The sequence below is a fragment of the Callospermophilus lateralis genome, chromosome 9 (genome assembly GCF_048772815.1).
Source record: "Callospermophilus lateralis isolate mCalLat2 chromosome 9, mCalLat2.hap1, whole genome shotgun sequence".
Classification (NCBI taxonomy): domain Eukaryota; kingdom Metazoa; phylum Chordata; class Mammalia; order Rodentia; family Sciuridae; genus Callospermophilus; species Callospermophilus lateralis.
The window spans coordinates 95005318-95030059 of NC_135313.1; the positions used below are offsets into that span (position 1 = coordinate 95005318).

A 24742-nucleotide genomic window follows, 5' to 3' on the forward strand; every position below is an offset into this window, starting at 1 on the left:
TCTCTCGCAGTCTAATCACAGACTTTTTTTTTTTTTTTTTTTTCATCCTAAGGGAGGGAGCCTTTAATAATGATCTATGTAAACTGATGCCCAGACGGCATGAGTTCGAAGAAGCTCTGCTCCAGCAAGTTAAAACCCGGGAAAGAGCAACCCCAAAGGGCAATCCCCGAAACCGAGAAGCTGCTTAAACAAGCACACCAATGCAAAGGACCGCAATGGCTCTACTGGCGCGGATCCTGAAAGCTACTCGCCGCCCGGCGCCCGGGCGGGGCAGGCTTCTGGGCTCTGGGCTCCTGTTGGGGGCGCGGGCCCAGGACAAAGGATCCGGGCGACCCGGGGCGCCACGGGCTGGAGACAGGGCCGAGGGGCCCCGGAGTCTCGCGGCCATGCCGGGGCCGCGAACCCTCGCCAACCTGGTGGAGTTTTTCTGCAAGGACGGTTTCAGCCGCATCCACGAGATCCAGGTAGCCGTGCACGCAGTGCGGGGAGGGCGAGCCGCCGGGGGCTGCTCCTCCGAGGGGGGACGCGAAGCCCGGGGGAGGGGATCCGCGTAGGGGTTGTCTGGTTAGGGGCGCCCGGGAAAGGGGCGCTGGGAAGGCGACTCCGGGAGGAGGCGGCGGGAAAGGGCCGCCGGGATAGGGATCCCCTTGGGAGAGAACTCCGGGGAGGGGAGTCGGGCTGGAGGACGGTGAGTGGCGGCGGGCAGGGGGCCAGGGTAAGGAAAGCTGTGGAAGAGGCGCCGGGAAGTGGCGTCCTAGGAGGGGATGACCGAGACCGGCGAGGGAGCAGGGAGGATTTCCTGGGGAGGGGGCGTCAGGGGGCGAGGCAGGGAGGTGACTTCGGGGAGGGGTAGCTGGGAAGGAGCCGCGGGCGGTGGTCTCCTGGGAGAGAGGGAGCGGCGAGGTCCTAAGGGGAGCGCCCCCTGGGGATCGCGGTCTCGGGAGGCCGAGCGCAGCGCAGTCTCCACGCGGTGGGCGCGGGCACCCGGCTCAGGAGCACAGCCAGAAAACTCTGGGCGCTTGGGAGCCCCGCGTGTCTCTACGTGACTGATAGCTTTGTGTTCGGGTCTAGTACTTTTTTGGTTTTTTTTTATAATTGGAAAAAGCGAAGTTCAGAGGCTTGGAGTTGCATAGTTACAGGGTCGACGCGTAAGGGCTGGGCCAGGGACTTGGTAAGATCCCAGATATGCCAGTAACCCTTGGCGAGATGATGTGGGATCCCCCGTTTCTCATCTTGACCCCGACCCTTGCCCCTCCGATTGCGTCTTTTATCCTGAGGTGTGGACTTCCACCTGGAAGCGTCAATTTTCCGTCCCTCCAACTTGTGGTGGCAGCTGCCGCCTCCTCTGGTGTCTTCATCTGCTCGCCTTCTGGGGGCTTGCATCCTAGAACACAGCTACTTCTGGGATCCAGGCCCTTGGGGCTCCCGAAACACCCTCTTCTCACACGCACCCACCTCCTTTTGTTGTGCGAAACTTACTGGTCCTACGAGGCACTTTTCCAACCTCCCACCTGGGCTTCATTGTCAACTAGCCAATGCCCCAGATGGCGCAGGCGCCTTGCCTAAAGTCAGAGAAGTAGAAACCTCGCTAAGAAAAAAGCAACAGAGCATGAGGAGGAATTTTAATTCAACAGAAATCACAACTGGCCTTCACCCTTCATCATGATTGTGGGAGTCCAGAAGTTTTCTCTCTCTCTCTCTCTCTCTCTCTCTCTCTCTCTCTCTCTCTCTCTCTCTCTTCTATGAACCTAAGATTCTAGGACAAGAGTTTCCAAATACAGTGAAAACGATTTAATTTGCTTGTTATGAGTTCAATACAGCCTGATTTCTAAAATTTTATGCTTAATTTTTCTTGTATCCATCTCTAATTCCATCTGCATTTAACCTCACTCACACCATCAGTCCAGAGTTTGTTCCTTGGGCACGGGCTTCTTTGAAAAGCTGACCATGGTTAAAACCTGAATCCCCAAACAGGATATGTCTCAGTTTCCATTGACTTTTTTTTTTTTCCCATTCATCTGCTCAGCCTCCACCTACCATGCTGAACCCAGCCAGCCGTTTTTGCTCACTGCTCAGACACATCTTTCACCACCACACCCATGCCCCCCGGGGCAGACGTGCCAGAGCACACAGTCAAGGAACTGACTCACTTGGTGCTTTCTCACAACACAGCAGGCAGGACCTCGGTGCTCCCAGTTATACCTACTCTCTCGGGCTTCACCTTTTTCTTCACTCTTCAGAGAGCACCACCAGAATTCTCACGTCTAGCGTTTGAAGTACTCTTCTTCCTGCAGTTCCTCTGAGAACCGCTAGGGAGTGCTTTACAGCCTGTGGTTAGCCACACTGAAGCGGTGCTCCGGTGCTCTAGGTTGGTTCTAAGTAAAGCCCTTCCTCTGGCTCTCCAGGTTGCAGTAAAGCAACGTTTCCGGGAGCAAGAGCATTATTCTGTGACCCATCTCATCCAGTTTACTTGCACTCACCTTGTAATTACAAAATGTTAACTCAAAGGAATCATTGAATTCAGCTCTACAATTCAATTCTCCTCTTATAAACGGTCCACAGTATTAGCTAAGTTAGGTCCAAGCTCACACAACTCAGTAGCAGAGTATATGTACATATACCAAATGCTGTTTCAGGTGTGACAGAGCAGCAAAACTATGGGTACCAGAATCTTCTCTTTAATGATAGCCCTTTGCAACCACTTGTTGGGCTAGTCACTTATTCTCTCTAGACTATAGTTTCCTTGTCTGTGAAGGAGACTAACAATCTCCATCCATCCCACTGGTTATTGTGAGGTCAAATGAGATTTGGACTGTGAAACTGATAATAACAAATAAATAGCAGCAACGAACATTTCTAGAACTCTTTTCATATACAGGCGAAGTTCTAACTCCTGCATGTGAGGCAAGTTCTATTGTTTCATCATTTTGCAGGTGAGGAAACTGAGGTCACCCAGCTAGTTAACTGTGAGCCAGTATTCAAACTCCAGTATCTCTGTTTAAGTATTATCACTGACTGTACCACTTCACTGAAAAGTGCTGTAAACTGTGTGTAGTATTTCTATTGCCAGCCCCCTATGCTGAATGTGCCTATTCAGTAGCTGGATTTGCCGGAGCAGTGGTCCATTTCTAAGTGGTTCCTGTTACTCCCTTTAGGAGTCCCATGCAGAGACCTGGACTCTTGAGGGTACTTGTTAGAAGTGACCCCTTGGAGACTCACCCATTCCAGTTAGGTCTGAGTGTCTTCACCCAGGTGGACCTCACCCAGATCCACAGAAGGACTGAGCATCTTTCACCTGTGAGCCAAAGAGTGGAGAGACAACAGTCTCCCTGGCCTGCCATTTCCAAGACTGGGAATTGGAGTGGTGAGGATGCTGGATGCCAAAGACAGCTGTCATCATTTTCTGCAGGGCCAGTCCTGTGTCACACTGAGCCATGTTAGAGCCCCCTCCCTTTTCTGTCTTTTAATTGTTCATCTGCTTTTATTGCAATTTACTCCTTCCTTCCTCCCTGTCTCCTTCCTTCTTTCACAACTTCATTGATATATAATTCACATACCATGCAGTTCACACATTTGAAATTTATGACCATCACCAAGTCAGCTTTAGAACATTCATTCTAAAAAGAAACTCCAAGCTGAGCATGGTGGTGCACACCTCTCATCCCAAATACTCAGGAGGCCCAGGCAAAAGGATCACAAGTTTGAGATCAACCTGAACAACTTAGTGAGAACCTGACTTGAAATAGTAGAAAGGGCTGAGGATTTGGCTCAGTTGTAGAATATTCCTGGGTTCAATCCACAGTAGGCCCCTCCTAGAAAGAAAGAAAGAAGAAAGAGAAAGAACTCCATACCCTTCAGTTGTCACCCCAACTCTCCCCTTCCTCTTGGCTAACTAGTTTTCTGTAGATTATTCTGGACGTGTCATATGAATGAAACCACATAAAATGTGGTCTTTTGTGACTGGTTTCAATGTTTATCCAGGTTGCAGCAGGTATCAGTACCTACATTTTGTTTATCCATTCATCAATTGATAAATGTTTGAATTGTTTCCATCTTTGTCTATTATGAATAGTGCTGCGGTGAGCATTTGCGTATCATGTTTTCTTTTCTCTTGGGTATTTATCTAAGAGTGGTTTTGCTGGCTAAAATAAAAAGTCTATATTTAATCCTTTGACCAGCTGCCAGCTGTTTTCCAGAGTGTCCACACCCTTTTACATTCCCACCAACAGCATAAGAGGTTCTGATTTTTCTACATCCTTGCTAACGCTTTATCTGTCCTTTTGATTATCCTCGTCCTTTTTGGTGTGAAGTGAAATCTCATGTTTGATTTGCATTTTCTTGTGACTAATGGTATTGAGCTTTTTTCCCATATGCTTATTAGCTATTTGTATATCTCTGGAGAAGTGTCCATTCAAATCCTTTGCCCAGTTTTTAATTTAATTACTATTATTCTTTTTGTACTATTGAGTTGCAAAAGGTTTTTAAAAATATATACTAGATACAATTCCCTTATTAGATGTCTGCTTTGCATTTGATCTGTATAGTGCTTTTGGAAGTATGGCCAATTTGACAATATTAATTCTGCCTATCCAAGAACATGGGAGATCTTTCCATCTTCTAAGGCCTTCTTCAGTTTCTTTCTTTAGTGTTCTGTAGTTTCCATTTTAGATTTCTTCCACGTGTTTTGTTAGATTGATTCCCAAATATTTTATTTTCTTTGAGGCTTTTTTTTTTTTTTTTTTGTGTGTGTGTGAATGGGATAGTTTTCCTAATTTCTCTTTCAGTTGATTCATCACTGATGAATATGGACAGCAATTGATTTATGGGTGTTAATTTTATATCCTGCTACTTTGCTGAATTTGTTTATGAATTCAAGAAGTTTTCTGATGGAGTTTTTTGGGTCTTCTAAATATAGAATCATGTAGTCAACAAATAGGGATAATTTGAGTTCTTTCTATTTGTATCCCTTCGTTTCTTTTTTTATCTAATTCTGGCTAGAATTTCTAGGACCATGTTGAATAGAAGTGGTGAAAGAGGGCATCCCTGTCTTGTTTCAGTTTTTACAGGAAATGCTTTAGAGTTTACTCCATTTATAATGATGTTGGCCTTGTGTTTAGCATATATAGCTTTTGTAATGTTAAGGTATGTTTCTACTATCCCTAGTTTTTCTAGTGTTTTGAACATGAATGAATGGATGCCACATTTTGTCAAATCCCTTTTCTGCATCTATTGAGATAATCATGTGATTCTTGTCTTTAAATTGATTTCTGTATTTCTGTTGAACCTACCTTGCATCCATGGGATGAACCCCACTTGATCATGGTGCATTATTTTTTAAATATGTTTTTGTATGCAATTTGCCAGTATTTTATTAAGAATTTTTGTATCTATGTTCATGAGGAATATTGGTCTGAAATTTTCTTTCTTTCATGTGTCTTTGTCTGGTTTTGATATCAGGGTGATACTAGCTTCATAAAATGTTTGGAAGAGTTGCCTCCTTTTCTATTTTATGGAATAATTTGAGGAGGTTTGGTGTTAGTTCTTCTTGGGGAGGGTCTTGTAGAACTTGGCTGAGAATCTGTCTGGTCCTGGACTTTTCTGTCTTGGTAGGCTTTTGATGATATTTTCAATTTCCTTGCTTGAAATCGATCTGTTTAAATTTTCTACGTCCTCCTGATTCAAACAAACCCTTGTCAATTTCAAGAATCAAATAAACCACAACACAATAATAGTGGGTGACTTTAACACACTTCTTTCACCACTGGATAGTCTTTCAAAGAAAAACAAAATAAAGAAACTATAGAACTAAAAATTATAATTAATACTTTAGGCTTAACAGACATATATAGAATGTTTCATCTGTCAATGACTGAATACATTTTCTTCTCAGAGCACATGGATCCTTCTCTAAAATTGACTGTATCTTAAGGCACAAAGCAACTCTTAGAAAATACAAAAAAATAGAGATAATACCTTACATCCTATCAGATCATAATGAAATGAAATTAGAAATCAATGATAAAATAAAAAAAAAATAGAAGTTACTCTAACACCTGGAGACTAAACAATATGCTATTGAATGATGAATGGCTAGTAGAAGAAATCAGGGATGAAATAAAAAAAATACTTAGAGGTAAATGGGAATATCGATACAACATATCAAAATCTCTGGTATACTATGAAGGCAGTGATAAGAGGAAATTTATTTGCATTGCGCTCATTTATTAAAACAATAGAAAGTCAACAAATACATTATCTAACATTACATCTCAAAGCCCTAGAAAAAGAAGACCTAATCAACACCAAAAGCAGTAGATGACAGGTAATAATTAAAATCAGAGCTGAAATCAATGAAATTAAAACAAAAGAAACTATCCCCTCCCCTCAAAATCAACAAAATGACAAGTTGGTTCTTTGAAAAGAATCAAAGAGAAAGGGAGAAAACTCAAATTACTAAAATTGGTGATGAAAAAGGAAATCTCATGACGGACACCACTGAAATACAGGCAATAATCAGAACCTATTTTGAAAATTTATACCCAAATAGAAAATCTTGAAGACATGGACAAATTCATAGAGATATAAGCTACTCAAATTGAGTCAGGAGTTATGTCTATTTATTTTTTTCCATGAATTCCTTAACATTTTCTTTATAGAGAATCTTGTCATCTGTGAACAGAGATGATTTTGCTTCTCCTTTAGACTAGAGTCTAAATGCCTTTCCCTTCCCTTTCAGGTTTTTAAAATTATTTATTTCTTTATTAATGTTTTTATTCCCTTTTGTGCTGGGGATTGAACTTGTACACAATGCTAGCCATGTGCTCTATCACTGAACCCCTGGAGGCCATTTTTAGAGGCCCACTGTATTTCCCCAGAGGACTCACTCCACAGAGCAGGCTCCTGTAGAGCTGGGCTGTGGGGTAGGGGTTGGTTGATTGGGGCTCATTTGGCTTAGGATGTGTGTCTCCTTAGTGCATCTCTGTCCATGAAGACATTTCTCTCTTATTGAAGTATGGCATTTTAAAAAGCACACGGCTAACAAATAAACAAGCCTCTATGCATATGATTGTGTGCATATGTAAAGGTACTGCTCTGATTCAGTCCCATAGAATGAATATACAGTTTCCCTCTGCCCCCATTTTCTGGTTCTCTAACACACAGGAATGTTGACATTGAAGGTATATCATATTTGTGTGTTTTTTTCCTTTTTTTTGGTTTCTCCACGGTATTGCAGCAGAAGCACACACAGGAATATGGAAAAATCTTCAAGTCTCACTTTGGTCCTCAGTTTGTAGTATCTATTGCAGACCGCGACATGGTGGCTCAGGTGCTCCGGGCGGAGGGGGCCGCGCCCCAGAGAGCCAACATGGAGTCCTGGCAGGAGTACCGAGACTTACGAGGGAGAGCCACCGGGCTCATCTCAGCGTGAGTATGCAGGCCAGGCTGTGCCAAGCGTTGGAGGGAACTCAGGAAGGAATGCACAAGATACTGGTTTCCTAAAAGCCAGCTATTAAAAAAGAACAGAAGTTTCAGTGGAATAGTGTCAAATAACACCTAACACCTAACACCAGGAGCTGCAGAGCTCTGTGGGGCTCTCCCTCCTCCTCTGTGAAGAGGTCTGCTGGCTGGGATAAGGTGGAGGCCACACTGACTGAATGATGGGCCAGTGCTCTTCTCAAACAATGCTTTGCAGCTTAGGTGTCCACTCAGTGACACCCAGGGAGCTAAAGGACAGGGGAAGGAGGGTTGTTGACTTTTTATCACTGTAACAAAAGACCTGAGATAATCAACTTTAAAAAAGGAAACATTTAATTTGGCTCATACTTTTGGAGGTTTCAGTCCATGGTCAGTTGGCTCATTGCTTTTGGGCCTGTGTTGAAGCAGCACGTTATGGGGGGGAGCAAGTGATGGAGGAAGAGTCTCATCTCCTAGCAGCTGGGGAGCGCAAGAGACAGAGGCAAGGAAAGGGTTCCCATAGCCCCTGGAAGGACACATCCTTACACGACCTAACTTCCTCCCCTGGGTCCTACCTCCTAAAGTCACTGTCATCTCCCAGTAGTGCCACGGACTGGGGACCAAGCCTTTATTTAACGTGGGCCTCTGGAGACACTTAGCCAAACTGTAGAAGAGGGTAAGATCCAAAAGCAAATCCCCTAGTGGGTCTAAGAATCTCCAGCACCCATGGTGATTTTTGTGTCTCATAGCAGACTGTGATAATTAATTCTGAACAAGGTTCATTAACATGTTGGTATCTTTGAAGAAATAATTGGCACAGTTCCAAGCAGGGAGGAGGCCAGGATGTCCATGTAATCCCTGGCCCAAATTCCTGTGGGCTAGAGATTCAATTTCTCTCTCTCTCTCTCTCTCTCTCTCTCTCTCTCTGTATGTGTATGTGTGTATACATATATACTGTGTGTGTGTGTGTATAGATATTGCTGGTGACTTTAGCACAGGTGGGAAGGGGAGAGGGAATGCCTGGCCCAGGAGACTGGTTGGCTTAGCTGGGGTCACCCAAAACAGATCCCAAGGCAAGGGTTTAATTGCAATGATTCGTTTGGGAGTGGGGAAGCCAGGAAGGAATGGGAGGGAAACACTGAGTGTGGATGGATGGGGGGCGGGGGGGGGGTTGTTTTTGTGGGCCACCAGACAAAGCTCAGCCTCACTGGAACCCTCTGAGGGACAGTGTGCAGCGGTCCTCAGACCTGCTGCAGACTGTTCACTGAGTATCCTGCCTTCATGGTGAGAGGTGTTGCTAATCAGTTTAGGGAGCTGGGCATCCTCTAAAGTGCAGCCAGGAGCCCCCAACCCCCCTGGGAAAGAGTCACCCTTTTTGGTTTTCTTTTCAGATTTATTTTATTGTTTTCTTGGTATGGGGCGGGGGGGTGGTGGAACCCAGGGAGGCTTTACCACTGAGTTACATTCTTAGCCCTTTTAATTTTTCAATTTTAAGACAGGGTCTCATTGAGTTGCTGAAGCTGGCTTTGAACTTGTGATCCTCCTGTGTTAGCCTTCCAAGTAGCCAGGATTACAGGTGTGCACTACTGTGCCTGGCTCCCTTTTTCTTTTTAAATATCCATGGTAACCCATGGTATCCTCAGATTAGTTCGAGGACACCTGTGGATACCAAAATCTGCAGTATTTGCACAAAACCAACACAATCCTCCTGTATGCTTTAAATCATCTCTAAATCATAATTTTTTAAAAATATTTTTGATCTTCAGTTAGTTGAATCCATGGATGAGGAACCCACAGCTATGAAGGGTCAAGATGAGAAGTGTACATACGAACTTAATATGTATCTATACATACATACTTTGTGTGTGTGTATATATATATATATATATATATATATATATATATATATATATATATATATATATTCTCTTTTGCTAATCAGTTTCATATCTTTAAAATATGATATTATTATGAGAAATATTATTATGTTACAATATTATCATGATAGGTTTTTCAAAGGAAATCATGTTACATGATTCCCAGTGGTAGTTTTTTCCTTAAACTTTGTTTCAAGGAGCATGCCTGTAATCCCAATGGCTCAGGAGAATCATAAATTCAAAGTCAATCTCAGCAATTTAGTGAGGTCCTAAGAAACTTGGTGAGACTCTGTCTCAAAAAAAAAAAAAAAAGGAAAAGAAAAAAATGAGCTGGGAATTAAGTGCCCCTGGATTCAATCCCTGGTGCAAAATAAATAAATAAATAAACAAACAAACAAATAAATAAATAAATAAAGTTTGCTTCAAGGGCAGCAACTTAAGCTCTAACAGGAGTTAAGTTATTCCTCCTCTCTTCCCAGCAGCTCTTGCTGACCTCATTTTGATCTGTAGCCCTTGTTTATCTAATTTTGACTGGCAGCTCTCATTGATTGGCAGCTCTCATTGATTGGCAGCTCTTATTGATTCTTTATGGATGGGAAGTTTTTCATAGGTTTTGAATTCTTTCCCAGAACGTTAATGTAAGTAAGATTATCTGAAATTCTTGTTGTTTTTCTAGGGAAGGTGAACAGTGGCTCAAGATGAGAAGTGTATTAAGACAAAGAATTCTGAAACCGACAGATGTGGCCATTTTCTCTGGAGAAGTCAACCAAGTTATTGCTGATTTGATTAAAAAAATCTACATCCTCAGGAGCCACGCAGAAGATGGGGAAACGGTGACTAATGTCAATGACCTTTTCTTCAAATATTCAATGGAAGGTGAGGTGGAGTCAGAAGATGGGAAAACTGCCAAAAAAGTAGTTTTCTTTCCTTGAGCATTTCCTGTGCCCTGGGCAGTATAAGCCCAATGCATACACACATGTCACCCCCACAGTGCTAATGACACCACCGATTATGGGGGACGAGTTCTGCTTCTTCACATTCCTTAATATTAGAGAAGCACACGGAGGCAGGCATATAAAGCAGGGTTTATTTACAAAGGGGTAACATAGACTTCTCCTGGGAGGGAGAAGGGGTCCATAGCTGGTATCCTGGTATCCCAAAAAATGAGAGCATTCTGCCTCTTTTATACATCCTAGATTTTCTTTGTTCTCCTGCTCTCTTCCCCCTTATCTCTCTCCTTCCTGAGTAGGCTCAGGAGATGCTCAGGTAGGATGGCCAAAAGGTGAGAAGCAGACGGGCTGGAGGGGCCAAGTTGGAGTGATCTGGGAAGGAAGGGGGCCTAGGGTGCATTAATTAACTTTTATAACTCCATAAAAGGAGGGAGAGTCCCTGGGACAGGTTACCTTAGCAACAGGTTAGAGCAGGGGCCAGTTATCTTGATAAGGATGGAGGAAGGGCTCTGAAGGCATTAACATTTCAATCTTCAACTTCTGAGACCCAAATTGGCCTTCATTCTCTGGATCACCTATTTATACAAACTGCCTGTCTTTAATTCTGACTTCACTAGCATGAACCAGGTGTGTCCCTGCTGTTGGACAAAAAGGAAAAAACTGAGACCTCCTAAAGAACTTACTCAAGGTTATACCCCAATTCCTTTTCTTAGAGACTAAAATCAGTTTCAAATCCAGGTCATTTTAGTTCAAGAATCCATGTTCCTAGTCACTACACATTTTTTTAAAACCATAATTAAAAATAAAGGAACCCACAGTTATGAAGGTTTAGACAGTATATATGTGTATGTATATTTGGTCTATCACAAAGTCATTCCATCTTGTCGGATAATTCAGATATCATAACCAAAAGGTAGTCATCAAATATTCTCCCGCTTCCTTATTGTGACTAAGGCCCTCAGTTTCTCATGTGTCCATCAGATCTGTTATGTACCTACAATGGAATACACATGAATATTCTTTTTACTTTTAAAACATAAATGATAGTATACAAAACACACACACACACACACACACACACACACATGTATGTATTTTAAATCCTCCCTTTGAATTTTTAACTCTTCTTTTTAACTTTAAAAAAGATTTTTATATTGCCTATCTCTTTGTTTTTCCATTTTAATTGGCTCTTGTTAGTTATATACAACATTAGGATTCATTTTGACATATAAAAGCATGGAATATAATTTGCTCTAATCCAGTCCCCAGGACTTCCCCTTTCCAATCCTTCCTCACTTCCTCTGTTCCCTTCTCTCTATTGATCTTCCTGCTATTTACTTATAGTTTTTTAAAAATAATCAGAGTCTTGTGGATATACATGATGATGAGATTATGTCAGATGAATTTCCTTGTTCTTTCCTTATCCCATCCCCTCCCATTCCTGTTCAATCCCCTTCCTCCATTCCACTGATCTTCTATTTTTTTTAATCACATCCCATTATTTTGGATTACCATCTGCCTATCAGAGAAAACATTTGACCTTTGACTTTTTGGGACTGGTTAATTTCACTAAGGATGATAGCCTTCAGTCCCATACATTTACAGGAAAATCTTTATGGCTGAGTAATACTCTACTGTGTATATGTACCACATTTTCTTTATCCATTCATCTGTTGAAGGCCACCTAGATAGGTTCCATGGCTTGGCTACTGTGAATTGTGCTGCTATAAACATTGATGTGGCTACTGTAGTATGCTGATTTTAAATCTTTTGGATATATATGGAGAAGTGGGATAGCTGGGTCAAATAGTGGTTCCATTCCTAGTTTTTTTTGGAATCTCCCTTTAGCTTCCCAGAACTGCACTATTTTGTGGTCCCACCAGCAATATATGAATGTACCTTTAACTCTTAACTTTGAAATTCTGATAGGAATGTTTTCTAAAAATAGCAATGACATCAACAGAGAACTGTAATATAAACACAGCGAACCATCCTACCCTCCACGGATCCATGAGGTCACTTCCTATGTTCCTTTAGCTCTTTGGGTCTGGGATCCCCAGGAGGAGACAGTTTTCAATTATCCCCATTGAGCCCCATGACGGAAAGCTGATTCATAGTCTCCAAATGAGGCAGGAAGGGGCCCTGGTTGGGTTTTGCTTCCTCCCTCCTCAGAACTAGGACAAACTAGAGAGGCGGGTGTGAAGGGGCTGAGCAGCATCAGGCTTGGAGAGCTTACTCTCCTCACAAGGTTTGTCATCTCAGACCTGAGTTCCAATCCTCTGCAATCTTAGCCACAGAACTTAAACTCTAGGATTCTTCTTGTCTATCCTTCTAATGGGCTTACCCTCTACCCACCTGCTACCACTGGGGATTGAACCCAGGGGTGCTTTATTACTGGGCTACATCCCTATCCCATTTTTATTTTGAGACAGGCTCTTGCTAAATTGCTCAAGTTGCGGATCTCCTGATCCTGGGTCACTGGGATAGACAAGTGTGCACCCCCATGCCTGGCTCTGGTGGGTTTCCTAATATGTATTTAAGGGCTGTAAAGGGAGCTATTTAAATGAAGCAGCGTTAACCATGCACAGCATCCTGTAGTTCAGGATGGTCACTGGGATAGACACTTTTTATTGGATGATAAAAGTGACTCGTGAAAGGCTCCCAGAGCATCCTTTGTGTGTGTGTGTTTGTGTGGTGCTGAGGACTGAACCCATGGCCTTGGGCCCACAAGCTGGGCACTCTCCCATTCCGCCACGTCAGCAGCCAGCTCCTTAGACTACTTTTTAAAAATTTTTTTTATATTTATTTTTTAGGTGTAGATGGACACAACACAATGCCTTTATTTTTATATGGTGCTGAGGATCGAACCCTGGTCTCGCCCATTAGAGGGGGGCGCTCTACCGCTGAGCCACAATTCCAGCCCCCACTTAGACTACTTTTGAAAGTTATTTTTAATGCCACATATTACGTATTGATATGGTATTGATAATGGTAAATGATGGAGGAGAAGAAAACTTTTAAACTGTCTTCCCCACCCAGGTGTGGCCACCATCCTTTACGAGAGTCGCTTAGGGTGCCTGGAGAACCACATCCCCCAGACAACAGTGGAGTACATTGAAGCCCTGGAGCTCATGTTCAGCATGTTCAAGACCTCCATGTACGCAGGTGCCATCCCCAGATGGCTCCGCCCCTTCATCCCCAAGCCCTGGCGAGAATTCTGCAGGTCCTGGGATGGACTCTTCAAATTCAGTAAGAGAAGGCTGGAGGAAGGAAGGGCACCTATGGCATCTATAGGGTGATGGGACTGCAGCTGTGTATCTAGTGTTTCCAAGAAGGGGGGTGATTATGGCTGAGGATGATCTGATGGACCTCCAGGGGTTATTTGCATTCATAACTTTTTCATATTTGTTTTTCAAATAAGCAAGAAAAGCATGTGGGGTGTGACTACTAGTAACGTGGCCGAATTTTCATTTTATAATTCTTTCTATTTGAGCAAATGTGCCAGCAGTGCCACATGCACATAAAATTCCCTCCGGAAGATAATATCTGTAGTCCAGTAAATCTGTCAGTACTCAAACTGTTGAGGGAATTGGTGGCCGATGGACTTTTATTTGAACATTCTCCATTGCGGCTTTTTTGAAAGGGATAGATTCATTTGTTTTGTTACCTAGTGAAAACGAGCTAGGAAGATGAATATTTATTTATTTTCAAAGTGACACTATAAAGAAGATTTGCTTTCTTATGTAACTCAGAAAATTTGGGGCCAGGCGTGGTGGCACACACCTATAATCCCAGTGGCTCTGGAGGCTGAGGCAGGAGGATCATGAGTTCAAAGCCAACTTCAGCAATGGTGAGGCACTAAGCAACTCAGTGAGATCCTGTCTCTAAATAAAATACAAAATAGGGCTGGGGATATAGCTCAGTGGTTGAGTGCTCCTGGGTTCTATCCCCAGTATGTATAACTAACTAACTAACTAACTAACTAACTAAATAAATAAATAAATATAAAAATGGGGGAGATGATATTGAGACTTGACCGCGGGGTGCCTAACCACTGAGATACATCCCCAGTTCTTTATCTTTTTATTTTGAGACAGGGTCTCTCTAAGTTGCTTAGGGCCTTGCAAAATAGCTGAGGGGCCTCAAACTTGAGATCCTTCTGCCTCAGCCTCCTGAGTCTCTGGACTACAAGTATGTGCCACCAAGTCTGGCATCAAAATTTTTTTTTACCAAAAAGGTGTTTCCAAAAAGAAAAAAGTGATTTCCAAAATGCCTTTCCAAATGTTTTAGAACAATGCTAATATCAAAAGATGTGTCCTGTGGCGTCTTTTTGAAGGTCAGCATTCATTTAAATATACAGGTTCTGTTGTAGATTATATTTTGTTGTCTTTTTGTAGTAACATCTCAGATAATAATCATGGCCTTTGCCCTGCTAAATTCATTTTTCTTTTTCTGGAACCAGAGTGGGAAAAAGAATCTGCATTCTTGTTACTCTATATTATAATAATATAATAATAACTCCTCAGTTATTGGATTAGAACATTTCCAGATAGATATTACTTTCAGGAAGGAATAAATGTTTAGATTGGCTTTAGTTTTTTCATTCATACACAAATGAGTGTTTGAATGAGACCCCAAGGCTGACAAGAGATCAAGCTGGGTTTCCCTAGCCTCTGTCACCTGCTATGCAAGCTTCGTTGGGTTAGTTACATCATGGGGAAGACCAAGAGAGACTTGAGACAGAAGTGGTTATTCTCAACCCAAACTGCTTTTCAAAGAAATACCATTTTCCAACAGGCCAAATTCATGTCGACAACAAGTTGAGGGACATACAGTGCCAATTGGACCGAGGGGAGAGGGTGAGCGGGGGACTTCTCACATACCTCTTCCTTAGCCGGACACTGACGCTGGAGGAGATCTATGCCAACATGACCGAAATGCTGCTGGCTGGCGTTGACACAGTAAGTACCGGTGCCTGTTTTCTCAATGAATGAAGCACAGCACTGCTTTCCCCATGCTGTGGTGGAGTGTTTCTTTGTAGGGCGGATACTTTTTTATTTTTTTGTTTTTATTTACCAGTTTTTTAAAATTCTTAATAAAACTTTTATTCTAATTAGTTATACATGATAGCAGAATGCATTACAATATAGAGCATGATTTTTCATGTCTCTGGTTGTATACAAAGTATATTCACACCATTCATGTCTTCATATGGGTACTTAGGGCAATGATGTCCATCTCATTCCACCATCTTCCTTAGCCCCTTGTCCCCTCCCTTCCCCTCCCCACCCTCTGCCCTATCTAGAGTTCATCTAATCCTCCCATGCTCCCCCTCCCTACCCACTATGAATCAGCCTCCTTATATCAGAGAAAGCCTTCAGCATTTGGTTTTTGGGGATTGGCTAACTTCACTTAACATTGTATTCCCCAACTCCATCTGTTTACCGGCAAATGCCATGATTTTATTCTCTTTTATTGCTGAGTAATATTCCATTGTGTATATATACCACATTTTCTTTATCCATTCATCTACTGAAGGGCTTCTAGGTTGGTTCCACAGTTTAGCCATTGGGAATCGTGCTGCTGTAAATATTGGTGTGGCTGTGTCCCTGTAGAATGCTGTTTTTAAGTTCTTTGGGTATAGACTGAGAAGAGGGATAGCTGGGTCAAAAGATGGCTCCATTTCTAGTAGGGCAGATACTTTAAGTGCAGTGTACATGTTTGTATAGTTGGCCTTCCATATCTGCAGGTTCCATACCTGTAGATTCAGCGAACTCTGGATTGAAGATATTCAGGAAAAAAAAATTACATGTGCATGAACATTATTATATCACTTCGTAGGTAATACATTATGACAACTATTTGCATTGACATTTCATTAGGTGTTATGAATCTCCTAGAGATGATTGACAGTATGGGGGAGGGGTATGTAAATTATATGTAAATCATATGCAAATGCCATGCTATTGTTTTATGATTTGAGCATACGCAGACTCTGATTTCCAGGGAGGGTCCTGGAACTAATCCCTACATATACTGAGGCCACCTATCCTAGCAGCAAATCGCCAGGAGAAAACTTTCTTTCTGTAAAATGTAAAACAAAACTACACAGTGAATTCTGTGAAAAACAGAACCACAATTCCATTATCACACATGTAAAATCACAGTTAAGTGTTCCATTTTAAAAATCATTCCCCATTTGCCAACATTTTGTTCACTATTTCATAATATCAGCCATGAAGAGGGCACAGACATTAACACCTTGTTATTTACCCTTTGAAATTTGCCAAGCTATGGAATTCATTTTATAAAGCCTGGTTAACTTTAAAACCACAACCTGTTGGGCTGGGGTTGTGGCTCAGTGGTAGAGCGCTTGCCTTCCACACATGGGATCCTGGGTTTGATCTTCAGCACCACATAAATAACTAAAATAAAGGTACTGTGCTCATCTACAACTAAAAATTAAAACAAATAAACAAATAAAAAGAAAAAAACAAAACCCACGACCTGTTACATAGAGAGTGTAAAGAAAGAAAACTTAAAACAGTTCGACTTGTAAATATGTGTGCATGTGCACGTATGTGTGTAAACATATCAATTTGAAGCTAGAGAATTGAATCGAGACCAAGAAGCTTTCATTATCAGAATGAAACAGCACTGCCAATGGACTTCAAGGTGATCCCATTAGCAAGACACTGTGGCATCATCCCCTCCCCATCTATGTGCATATACGTGTCTGTATGTGACTATGTGGCCATGCAGAAGTGTGGTGGGTACTCACTGGGTTGTTAACAGGGGGTTTCCTGGCTGAGGTCCAGGGACTGGGGAGTCATATTCCTTCCTAAAACATGTAATCTGACATATTTGCTTGTGTTTGAAAAATGGTATACACGTGGGTATAGGTACAGTGCAGTTTTATTTATTTTGTGGTTCTGGGGATCCAACCCATGACCTCATGAATGCCAGCCGATCCCAGGGCCTCAGAGCAAGAGCTCTGCTGCTGAGCTAAACTCCTAGCCCCAGAACAGGTTCAAATTTTGCAAAAAGGAAGTAGTGAAGCAGGGAAACAAACAAACAAACAACAGGATTGTGCTTCTAGTAAGTGTTGAAAGACGGTCAGTTGAATGAAATTCTGGCAGCAAAGTGGAGAAGCGCTGGGCTGGAGGGGGTGCTTCTGCTGGTGTGTCTGGAAAGTAAAAAGCAGTTGAGCTTGTCACATCATGCTTTTCCTTCATGCAAGTGCTTCCTGACCTTGATTAAGGCACAGAGCTCCATTTTAAAAGGAGGAAAAAGAACCCCTCAAACCAGGGTTGACTTTTTTTTTTGGTACTGGGAATTTAATCCAGGGGTGTTTTACCAGAGAGACACATCCCTAGCCCTTTTTATTTTTTATTTTGAGACAGAGTCTCATTGAGTTTCTTAAGGCCTTGCTAAGTTGCTGAGGCTGGCCTGAAACTTGTAATCTTCTTGCCTCAGCCTCCCAAGTTGCTGGGATTATAGACATGCACCACTGCACCTGGCTAACCTATATCACTTTTATGATAATGTCACTTAAACATGTAGAAACAAAGTATAAACTTCTTCCAGAAATTCTGCAAGGATAAAACAAAAAGAGTAAGATTTAAATGGAAACTAACTGATGCAATCAGTGATTATCCTGATTATGTAAAAGTGATGAATGGTGTGAATTTGCTCACACCAAAGACACCACTTGCATCTGGAAGGAATGAAAGAACCGCCTAGTCTAGGAGTCAATTTGTACACATTTGTACCTCTTGCCCCCTGGTGGTAATTTAGAGTATCGTAATGAGTGGGGTTGAGATGGGACCCGGTCCTTTTCTGTGTCCTGGAATGAAAGCCAGGAAACATTCTTACAGTTTCAAACTCATTTTTTTTTTTTTTTTTTAAGGAATCAACTTTAGTGCAGTGTGATTTGTCCATAATAAACTGCATCTATTTAAACTGTATAATTTGATACAGATTGTTTGCAGCAAGCATTTATGAAACCACTACCATATTTTTCTAAAGTTTATGTCAGTGGAATTATACAATACATATTACCCTGCATCTGGCTTCCTTCACTCAGAGAAATGACTTTGAGATTCATCCATGTGGTAGTATTTAACAGTAATTTACTCTTTTTTTTTTTTAAAAAAAATCATTGAATATTGTACCATTGCATGCCATGTTTCATTTTTCCCTAAGGACATGAGTCTAATATAATTTTTCTGTTCTCTTAATAGAAAGCATCTAAATAAATTTTTCTCATTTATAAGGAAGAGCTTGAACACTGTATTATATGTTATAAATTATGGGAGAGCCTGCTCTCTATAAGCATGTACTAAATTTCTATAGGGATCTCATTTAAATGAGATTTTAGTGAATCAAATCCATGTGATAAATGTTTATAGAGATCTCATTTAAATGAAATCCGAGTTAGTAGAATACATTAGGGTAGCAATCGAATAATATACTGTGACCAAGAAGTGTTCAATATCAGAATGAAACAGAACACTACCAATTGGCTTGGAGGAGAAATGATATTCATGTGGTATAATTAAATTAGATTGAAAGAAAAAGAATTTAGACTGTGGAATTTCCTTACAAGCAAGTGAAATACAGTCACATAGATAGTGGTATTAATTTTAGTGGAACTCTTGGGACTTAGTATAATAAAATAGAATTATTCTAAATAACTGGAAATGTAATCAGACCAAGAAGTGGTATTTAAAAATGATATCGCAGAGCTGGGTGTGTAGCTCAGTGGTGGAGTGCTTGCCTGGTTGATGAGAGGCCCTGGGTTCAATCCCCAGCACCACATTAAAAAACCAAACCGAACCAAACTAAAAAACCACTACACAAATGAGAGACTCTATGGCTAGTTGCTGATTTTTGTTGATAAATTGATAGGAACAATGACTGACTGGTGTCCTTCTAGCACTCCCCAATCTCTAGATTAGGGCAGCTGGAGCAGGCCAGGCCCAGCCATCATGGGCCTGTGGGATGCCAGAATGTCATGGTTCTCCGGTCTTTTAAAAGTGGACAGGTTTAGGCCCCTTTTTAAACAAAAAAACAGGTAACTTTTGCAAATGTCCTGTGAAGTTCAGGCAGAACTTCTAGCCTTGACTGTCATTCCTTAGGTCCCTCAGGCTTCCCTAGAGAGGAGGCACATTGCTCTGAAATAATTCAAGAAGTGCTGAAATAATTTCCCCCATGGTTCTTCATTGGAAGGGTCCTTGAGTTGGGCATGGGGGGGTACACGTCTGTAATCCCAGCAGCTCAGGAGGCTGAGGCAGGAGGATCGAGAGTTCAAAGCCAGCCTCAGCAACCTAGTGAGGCACTAAGCAACTCAGTGAGACCCTGTCTCTCAAAAAAAGGCCGGGAATGTGGCTCAGTGGTTAAGTGTCCCTATGTTCAATATCCTCTAGCGCCCCCCTCCACCAAAAAAAAAAAAAAAAAAGCACTTGAGTCATAGAGTTGATGTTCCAAAAATAGTTGTTTGATTTTTCTGGTCTGAAATAAGGAGAAGAATCTTTTGTCTGGGTAATAACTCAAATGCAAAGATAGGATGGTATGGATATGGTTTTGCTCCTACCCTTATTCCCAGGGGACGTTACATCTGACTCTGACTGCTGTGTAAACCTTTGGTTTTACTCATGACATGCCTGTGCCTGCCGGTTTCTCTTATTAGACATCGTTCACGCTATCCTGGGCAGTGTATCTCCTGGCAAGGCACCCAGAAGTGCAGCAGACCGTGTATCGGGAGATAGTCAAGAATTTGGGGGAAAGGCATGTTCCAACTGCAGCAGATGTCCCCAAAGTCCCGCTGGTCAGAGCTCTCCTGAAGGAAACCCTGAGGTACAAGTCAGGGGTAAAAGTCAACAAATTATCTCCTTTATTATCTCTGATTCTTTTTTTTTAAGTTTTATTTAATTTTTAATTGGCAAATAATAGTTGCATATATTTATGGGGTGTAATGTGATGTTTCAACACAAGCATACATCCGAATGATGAATTCAAGGTAATTAGCATTTCTATCATCGATCACTTCTGAGTGGTGAGACCCTTTACCATCCTCCCTTTCAGCTGTTTTGAAACATGCAATACAATATTGTTAAGTGTAGTCATCGTGCTGCAGAGAAGAACACCAGACCTTCTTTCTCTCATTCAGCTGAAACTTTGTACCTGATGACCTTTCCCTGCTCATTCTTCTCCCGATTCTTTGTCTCAGCAAATCCTCAGTCTACATCCACCAGCTAAACTGGGTAGGAAAGGGATGTTTGTAACTGTCTATCTTTCCTCCTGTCTGGATTAGGAGAAGAGTTATTCTGTCTTTCCAATATCCATTGTCCTTCCTAAAGATTTTTGAAGCAGTCACTGAATGCTGTTCCTCCTTTATACAGTCGGTCCATCCAGAGTTTCCAAGTGGCTCCTGGATCAATGCTTTTGACTGTGTTCCTCTGAAGAAAAAGTGGAACACGATTGATTTGTCAGAAAAATACACTGGGTTGTTTGGCTAATTACCAGACCTGTTCACAGAATCCTGTGGTTCTCGTGTGAACATCCTAGTCTGAGTTGGAGAAGCCACTTAGTGAGGCTCATTTGCTACTGGACAGGGCTTCAGCGACAGTGGAAAAGCTGGGTTGTCTTAGGTGGAAGGGGGGTGGTTTGGGGGGAGATGGACATTTATGATCAGTGAAATTCCTCCCACCTCTGCAGTCCCCCTAACCAGCATCTTCTGTGGAGGAACTGCTATGACAAAGAACAAAGATTATTTTCTATAGTAAACGTGAAAAGAATCCTTTCAAAACTGATTTGATACCAATACTTTTAATTTGCACTGAATCCTTAATTTAAGCATGCTGACTGATCTTGAAAAAAAGAAAAAGAAAATGGACTGGGGGTGTATCTCAGTGGAAAAATGTGTGTTTAGAAAGTGTATGGCCCTAAGTTTAATACCCAGAACCTTAAAAAAAATGAATTTAATTTTTTTAAAGAATTCTTTGTTCAGGACAATTTGAGAACTGAAGTACCGTTTCTTAAATGATTCTTAGGATCTTAAATCCTATGAACTATTCTTTGATAAAGTGGTCCCATGTACACATAAAATTTCAGAAACTTATAACATTTTCCCCCCTTGAGAACATAAGACCATGTTCAAAGCTTTGCTTTGTGTTTTGCAAACTTTTTTGACCTTGTAACCCTTTTCATATTCCCCAGAATACTTGCTGTTGAATCCTTCTTAGAAGATTTAGTTGAAACTGTACAGTTACTTCTTAGATTTTTTTTCTTTTGGTACTGGGGGTAGAACCCCGGAGTGCTTTATTCCTGAGCTATATCCTCAGTCCTTTTAAAAATTTTAAAAAATTTTTGTTAATTTTGAGGCAGGGTCTTGCTAAATTGCCCAGGACTTGAATTTGGGATTCTCAGCCTCCCGATTTGCTGGGATTACCGGTGGGCACCACTGCACCCAGCTGTTTTTTAGAATGTTTAATGGACGTGGCAATATATTCAGATGCCTAAATGTTTAATGAAGTGGTTTAAGAGTCACTGTTCCATTCCTGTTCCCATTGGTTCCATTCCAGGCTGTTTCCAGTGCTACCAGGGAATGGCCGTGTCACCCAAGAAGACCTGGTTATTGGCGGGTATCTGATTCCCAAAGGCGTGAGTTTGGTGGCCATGACAGGGGTGTAGGGGCAGGGCTGGGCACTGGTGGCTGCATTGGAAATCTGCTTTGACACTCAGGGAGTCTTTGTCCCTTTCTTATACTGTGCTTATGAAGATGGTGCTTTAGCAGTGAGATGATTTGTGTGGTCTGACTGCTCTGGAAACTTACTCCTCAAAAGCAAAACAAGAGGATTCTGTAGCACACAGGGCCACTCCCTCTAGCCCCAGGCTCTGCCCTGTAAAAGCAGCAGCTCTGCTCTGCCAGTTTCCCAAGGATTGGAACTCGCTCTCTCAGAGGCTGTATTGACATGGGAGTGGGCCAGGAAGTGTGAGGGGAAGGAAGAGCGTGGTCCATCTGGGTCTGTGTGGACCTTCTGTGGCTCCCCCAGGCCAGGGTCCTCTCTGAAGAGACAGTCTGGCTAGGACTGTGCTGGTCTCTGCTCTGCCTTCAAGTGATCCTCTTCTTTCTTTTTTTTTAGACCCAGCTGGCCCTCTGCCACTATGCCACCTCCTACGAGGATGAGAACTTCCCTCGGGCCAAGGAGTTCAGGCCCGAGCGCTGGCTGCGAAAAGGAAACCTGGACAGAGTCGACAATTTTGGGTCCATCCCCTTTGGCTATGGGGTGCGCAGTTGCATTGGGCGGAGAATCGCAGAGCTGGAAATTCACCTGGTCATGATCCAGGTGAGGCAGGCAAGGCAAACTCTGGCCTGGGGTGGGACCTCTCTTATTGGGCTCAACTGGGTTGGAACTTTCAGGAAAAGAAAGAGGACTCAGTTTTGAAAACTTAAAAATAAAGCAAGGGGTTTGCATAAAATCCCTCGTGTACTGTAAAACACCACCCTGGGCAGGGACTATCTCAACCCCACAGGCCCTGCCACATTTCTTTCCTCCTTGGGATTCTGTTTGGTGGAAGGTGAAGATGCTGAATCCTGAAGCCTAGGTGGTGTGTGTATGTTAATGGGGTGTGGGGAGTTCTTGGAGCCCTGAGCTCAATAGTCCTGCTGTCACATGGGGGCGTTCTCAAGACAGACCAATGGTCCCTGGCAAATGAGTGGTCCTCAAACCTCATCACATGGGGAGCAATGTGCAAGGTCAGAGGTTAGACGTTTAGACAAGGCCACGTTGGTGCTCGTACACTATGGAGCTGCCCAAAGACACATCATTCTGCTCATTTCTTTTAATGTTGACCAAAGAATGAATGTCCTCATTGAAGCCCTGACCCTGATCCCTGTTTGACTCCATCCTGGATCTGAAGCCTACCCCCGAGGACCTATCAATGGGCCTTTAGTCTTTGCCTCGGAGATAAGGCTGGAGAGAGAGGCAGGGCAGAGTGGGGACAGCCTAGTCCCAAGTTGGAGGTTATATTGTCAACAGCTCATCTGCCACCTGCATTGTCTGAATGAGTTGAGCGAGGCCCCCATCCTTACTAGGAATCTGTATTAGAGCAAGTTGTCTTTTGTTGCCTAAGCCCAAGGGTGGCCTTGCCAACTGGCTGGGCAGGTTATTGCTTTTGGACAATTGATACTTTGGAGTTCTTTAAAATCCATCATTTAGGCACTTTCCAGTTTTTACCCTAGGAGGCAGGGTTGGTTCTACTTTTGAACGGCAGACAGGAGCAATATAATCAAAGGAACATGTCAGGAATGTTTAAATTCAGCCATCAACACCCAGAGTCTGATGGACCATCTCCTGCCTGCCAACATCTCTCCCTGCTGCTGTGTCTGCGTCGTATCCGATGCAGCTGCAGGTTGTGATCCAGCAGGAAACCCGAAATCTCACTTGGTCTATTCTCTTTGATCCTTCCATACCTCCTTTATGTAGACCTAAAATGGAAAGAATGGGGCTAGGATTTTGAAATGAAGAATAAAACCTGAATCATGAGAGCGTTCTGTGTGCACCTCTTCGTTACTGTTGCTCAGTGGACAGGCAAAGCTGTTGTACGAGATCTAATGCTATCTCCAAATGGCCAGCATGTCACTGGCCTCCACGTTGAACAGGCACCGTCTCATTGCCTCACCTCCCTGAAACCTCTTGCCACAATAGGAGGAGTAAAAGCATTTGAAGAGCATCTAGAATCCTCTGCTGCCCCCTGTGTTGTGTGTGGGTGGTGTTTGGGATGAAACCCAGGGCCTCATACATACCAGGCAAGTGCTCTTGAGACACACCCTACCCCTGTCCCAATGTTGAATCCTTCTTTCTCTTTCTCTTTTTAGTTGCTTCAGCATTTTGAGATCAAAACGTCTTCTTGGACTAAAGCTGTTCATGCAAAAACCCACGGGCTTCTGACCCCGGCGGAGCCCATCCACGTACGTTTTGTTAACAGAAAATAAGCCTTGGTTTGGAACCCGGGCTGGTGGAGCGGAGCTGGCTCATCAGCATGCACTAGGTGTGTGTGTATATCCTTGGCCACAGCAGTGGAGGAGGGGCTCTAGAGTCTGCCTTGGGATCAACTGGCCTTCCCGGCTCTTGAAGACTTGGAAATCATGCTAAGGAATGCAGTGAGAGGGCTATTTTACTTTTGCCTGCCAGAAGTTGCCTTTTCTTTGGGGAAACAGCTGTTTAAAAAGCAGTGGCACTGAATTCCCATGTGCCACACTGTCCTCTACTCCATTTTTAGTGACTGGATGTATTCTGTACATTTGTGTAAAGAAATGGTTTAGACAAACTCAGTTCTTGAACATACATATTCTCTAATACTGACATCAGGGCTTTGGTAGAAGGCAATTTCAACTAATTTTTTTTCTAATTTGAAGAGGGAACACTAAGAATGCCTCTTGTAATGCTATGATCA

At 42.7% G+C, this 24742-nt stretch overlaps 1 protein-coding gene across 2 annotated transcripts; it reads left to right on the forward strand.

The window, feature by feature from the left end:
* The first annotated feature begins 215 nt into the window (after window positions 1-215).
* Window positions 216-24281, forward strand: Cyp27c1 (cytochrome P450 family 27 subfamily C member 1). 2 transcript variants are annotated; one of them, XM_076866592.2, is made up of 9 exons: window positions 216-464; window positions 7235-7425; window positions 10009-10208; window positions 13322-13531; window positions 15080-15243; window positions 19974-20140; window positions 21868-21946; window positions 22429-22632; window positions 24165-24281. In XM_076866592.2, exons 1-9 carry the CDS (start codon window positions 216-218, stop codon window positions 24279-24281), a joined length of 1581 nt encoding a protein of 526 aa, XP_076722707.1. The 2 variants fall into 2 exon arrangements, with proteins under 2 accessions (XP_076722707.1, XP_076722708.1); XM_076866593.1 differs by having other exon boundaries at window positions 387-470; window positions 7241-7425.
* Window positions 24282-24742: the final 461 nt, after the last annotated feature.

Bases quoted from the DNA above. Each gene is read 5' to 3' on its own strand.
- Cyp27c1 (XM_076866592.2), top strand. From the start codon at position 216: ATGGCTCTACTGGCGCGGATCCTGAAAGCTACTCGCCGCCCGGCGCCC. The intron at 13,532-15,079 runs GTAAGAGAAGGC...ATTTTCCAACAG, and splicing joins GGATGGACTCTTCAAATTCA to GCCAAATTCATGTCGACAAC. The intron at 21,947-22,428 runs GTGAGTTTGGTG...CTTTTTTTTTAG, and splicing joins GGTATCTGATTCCCAAAGGC to ACCCAGCTGGCCCTCTGCCA.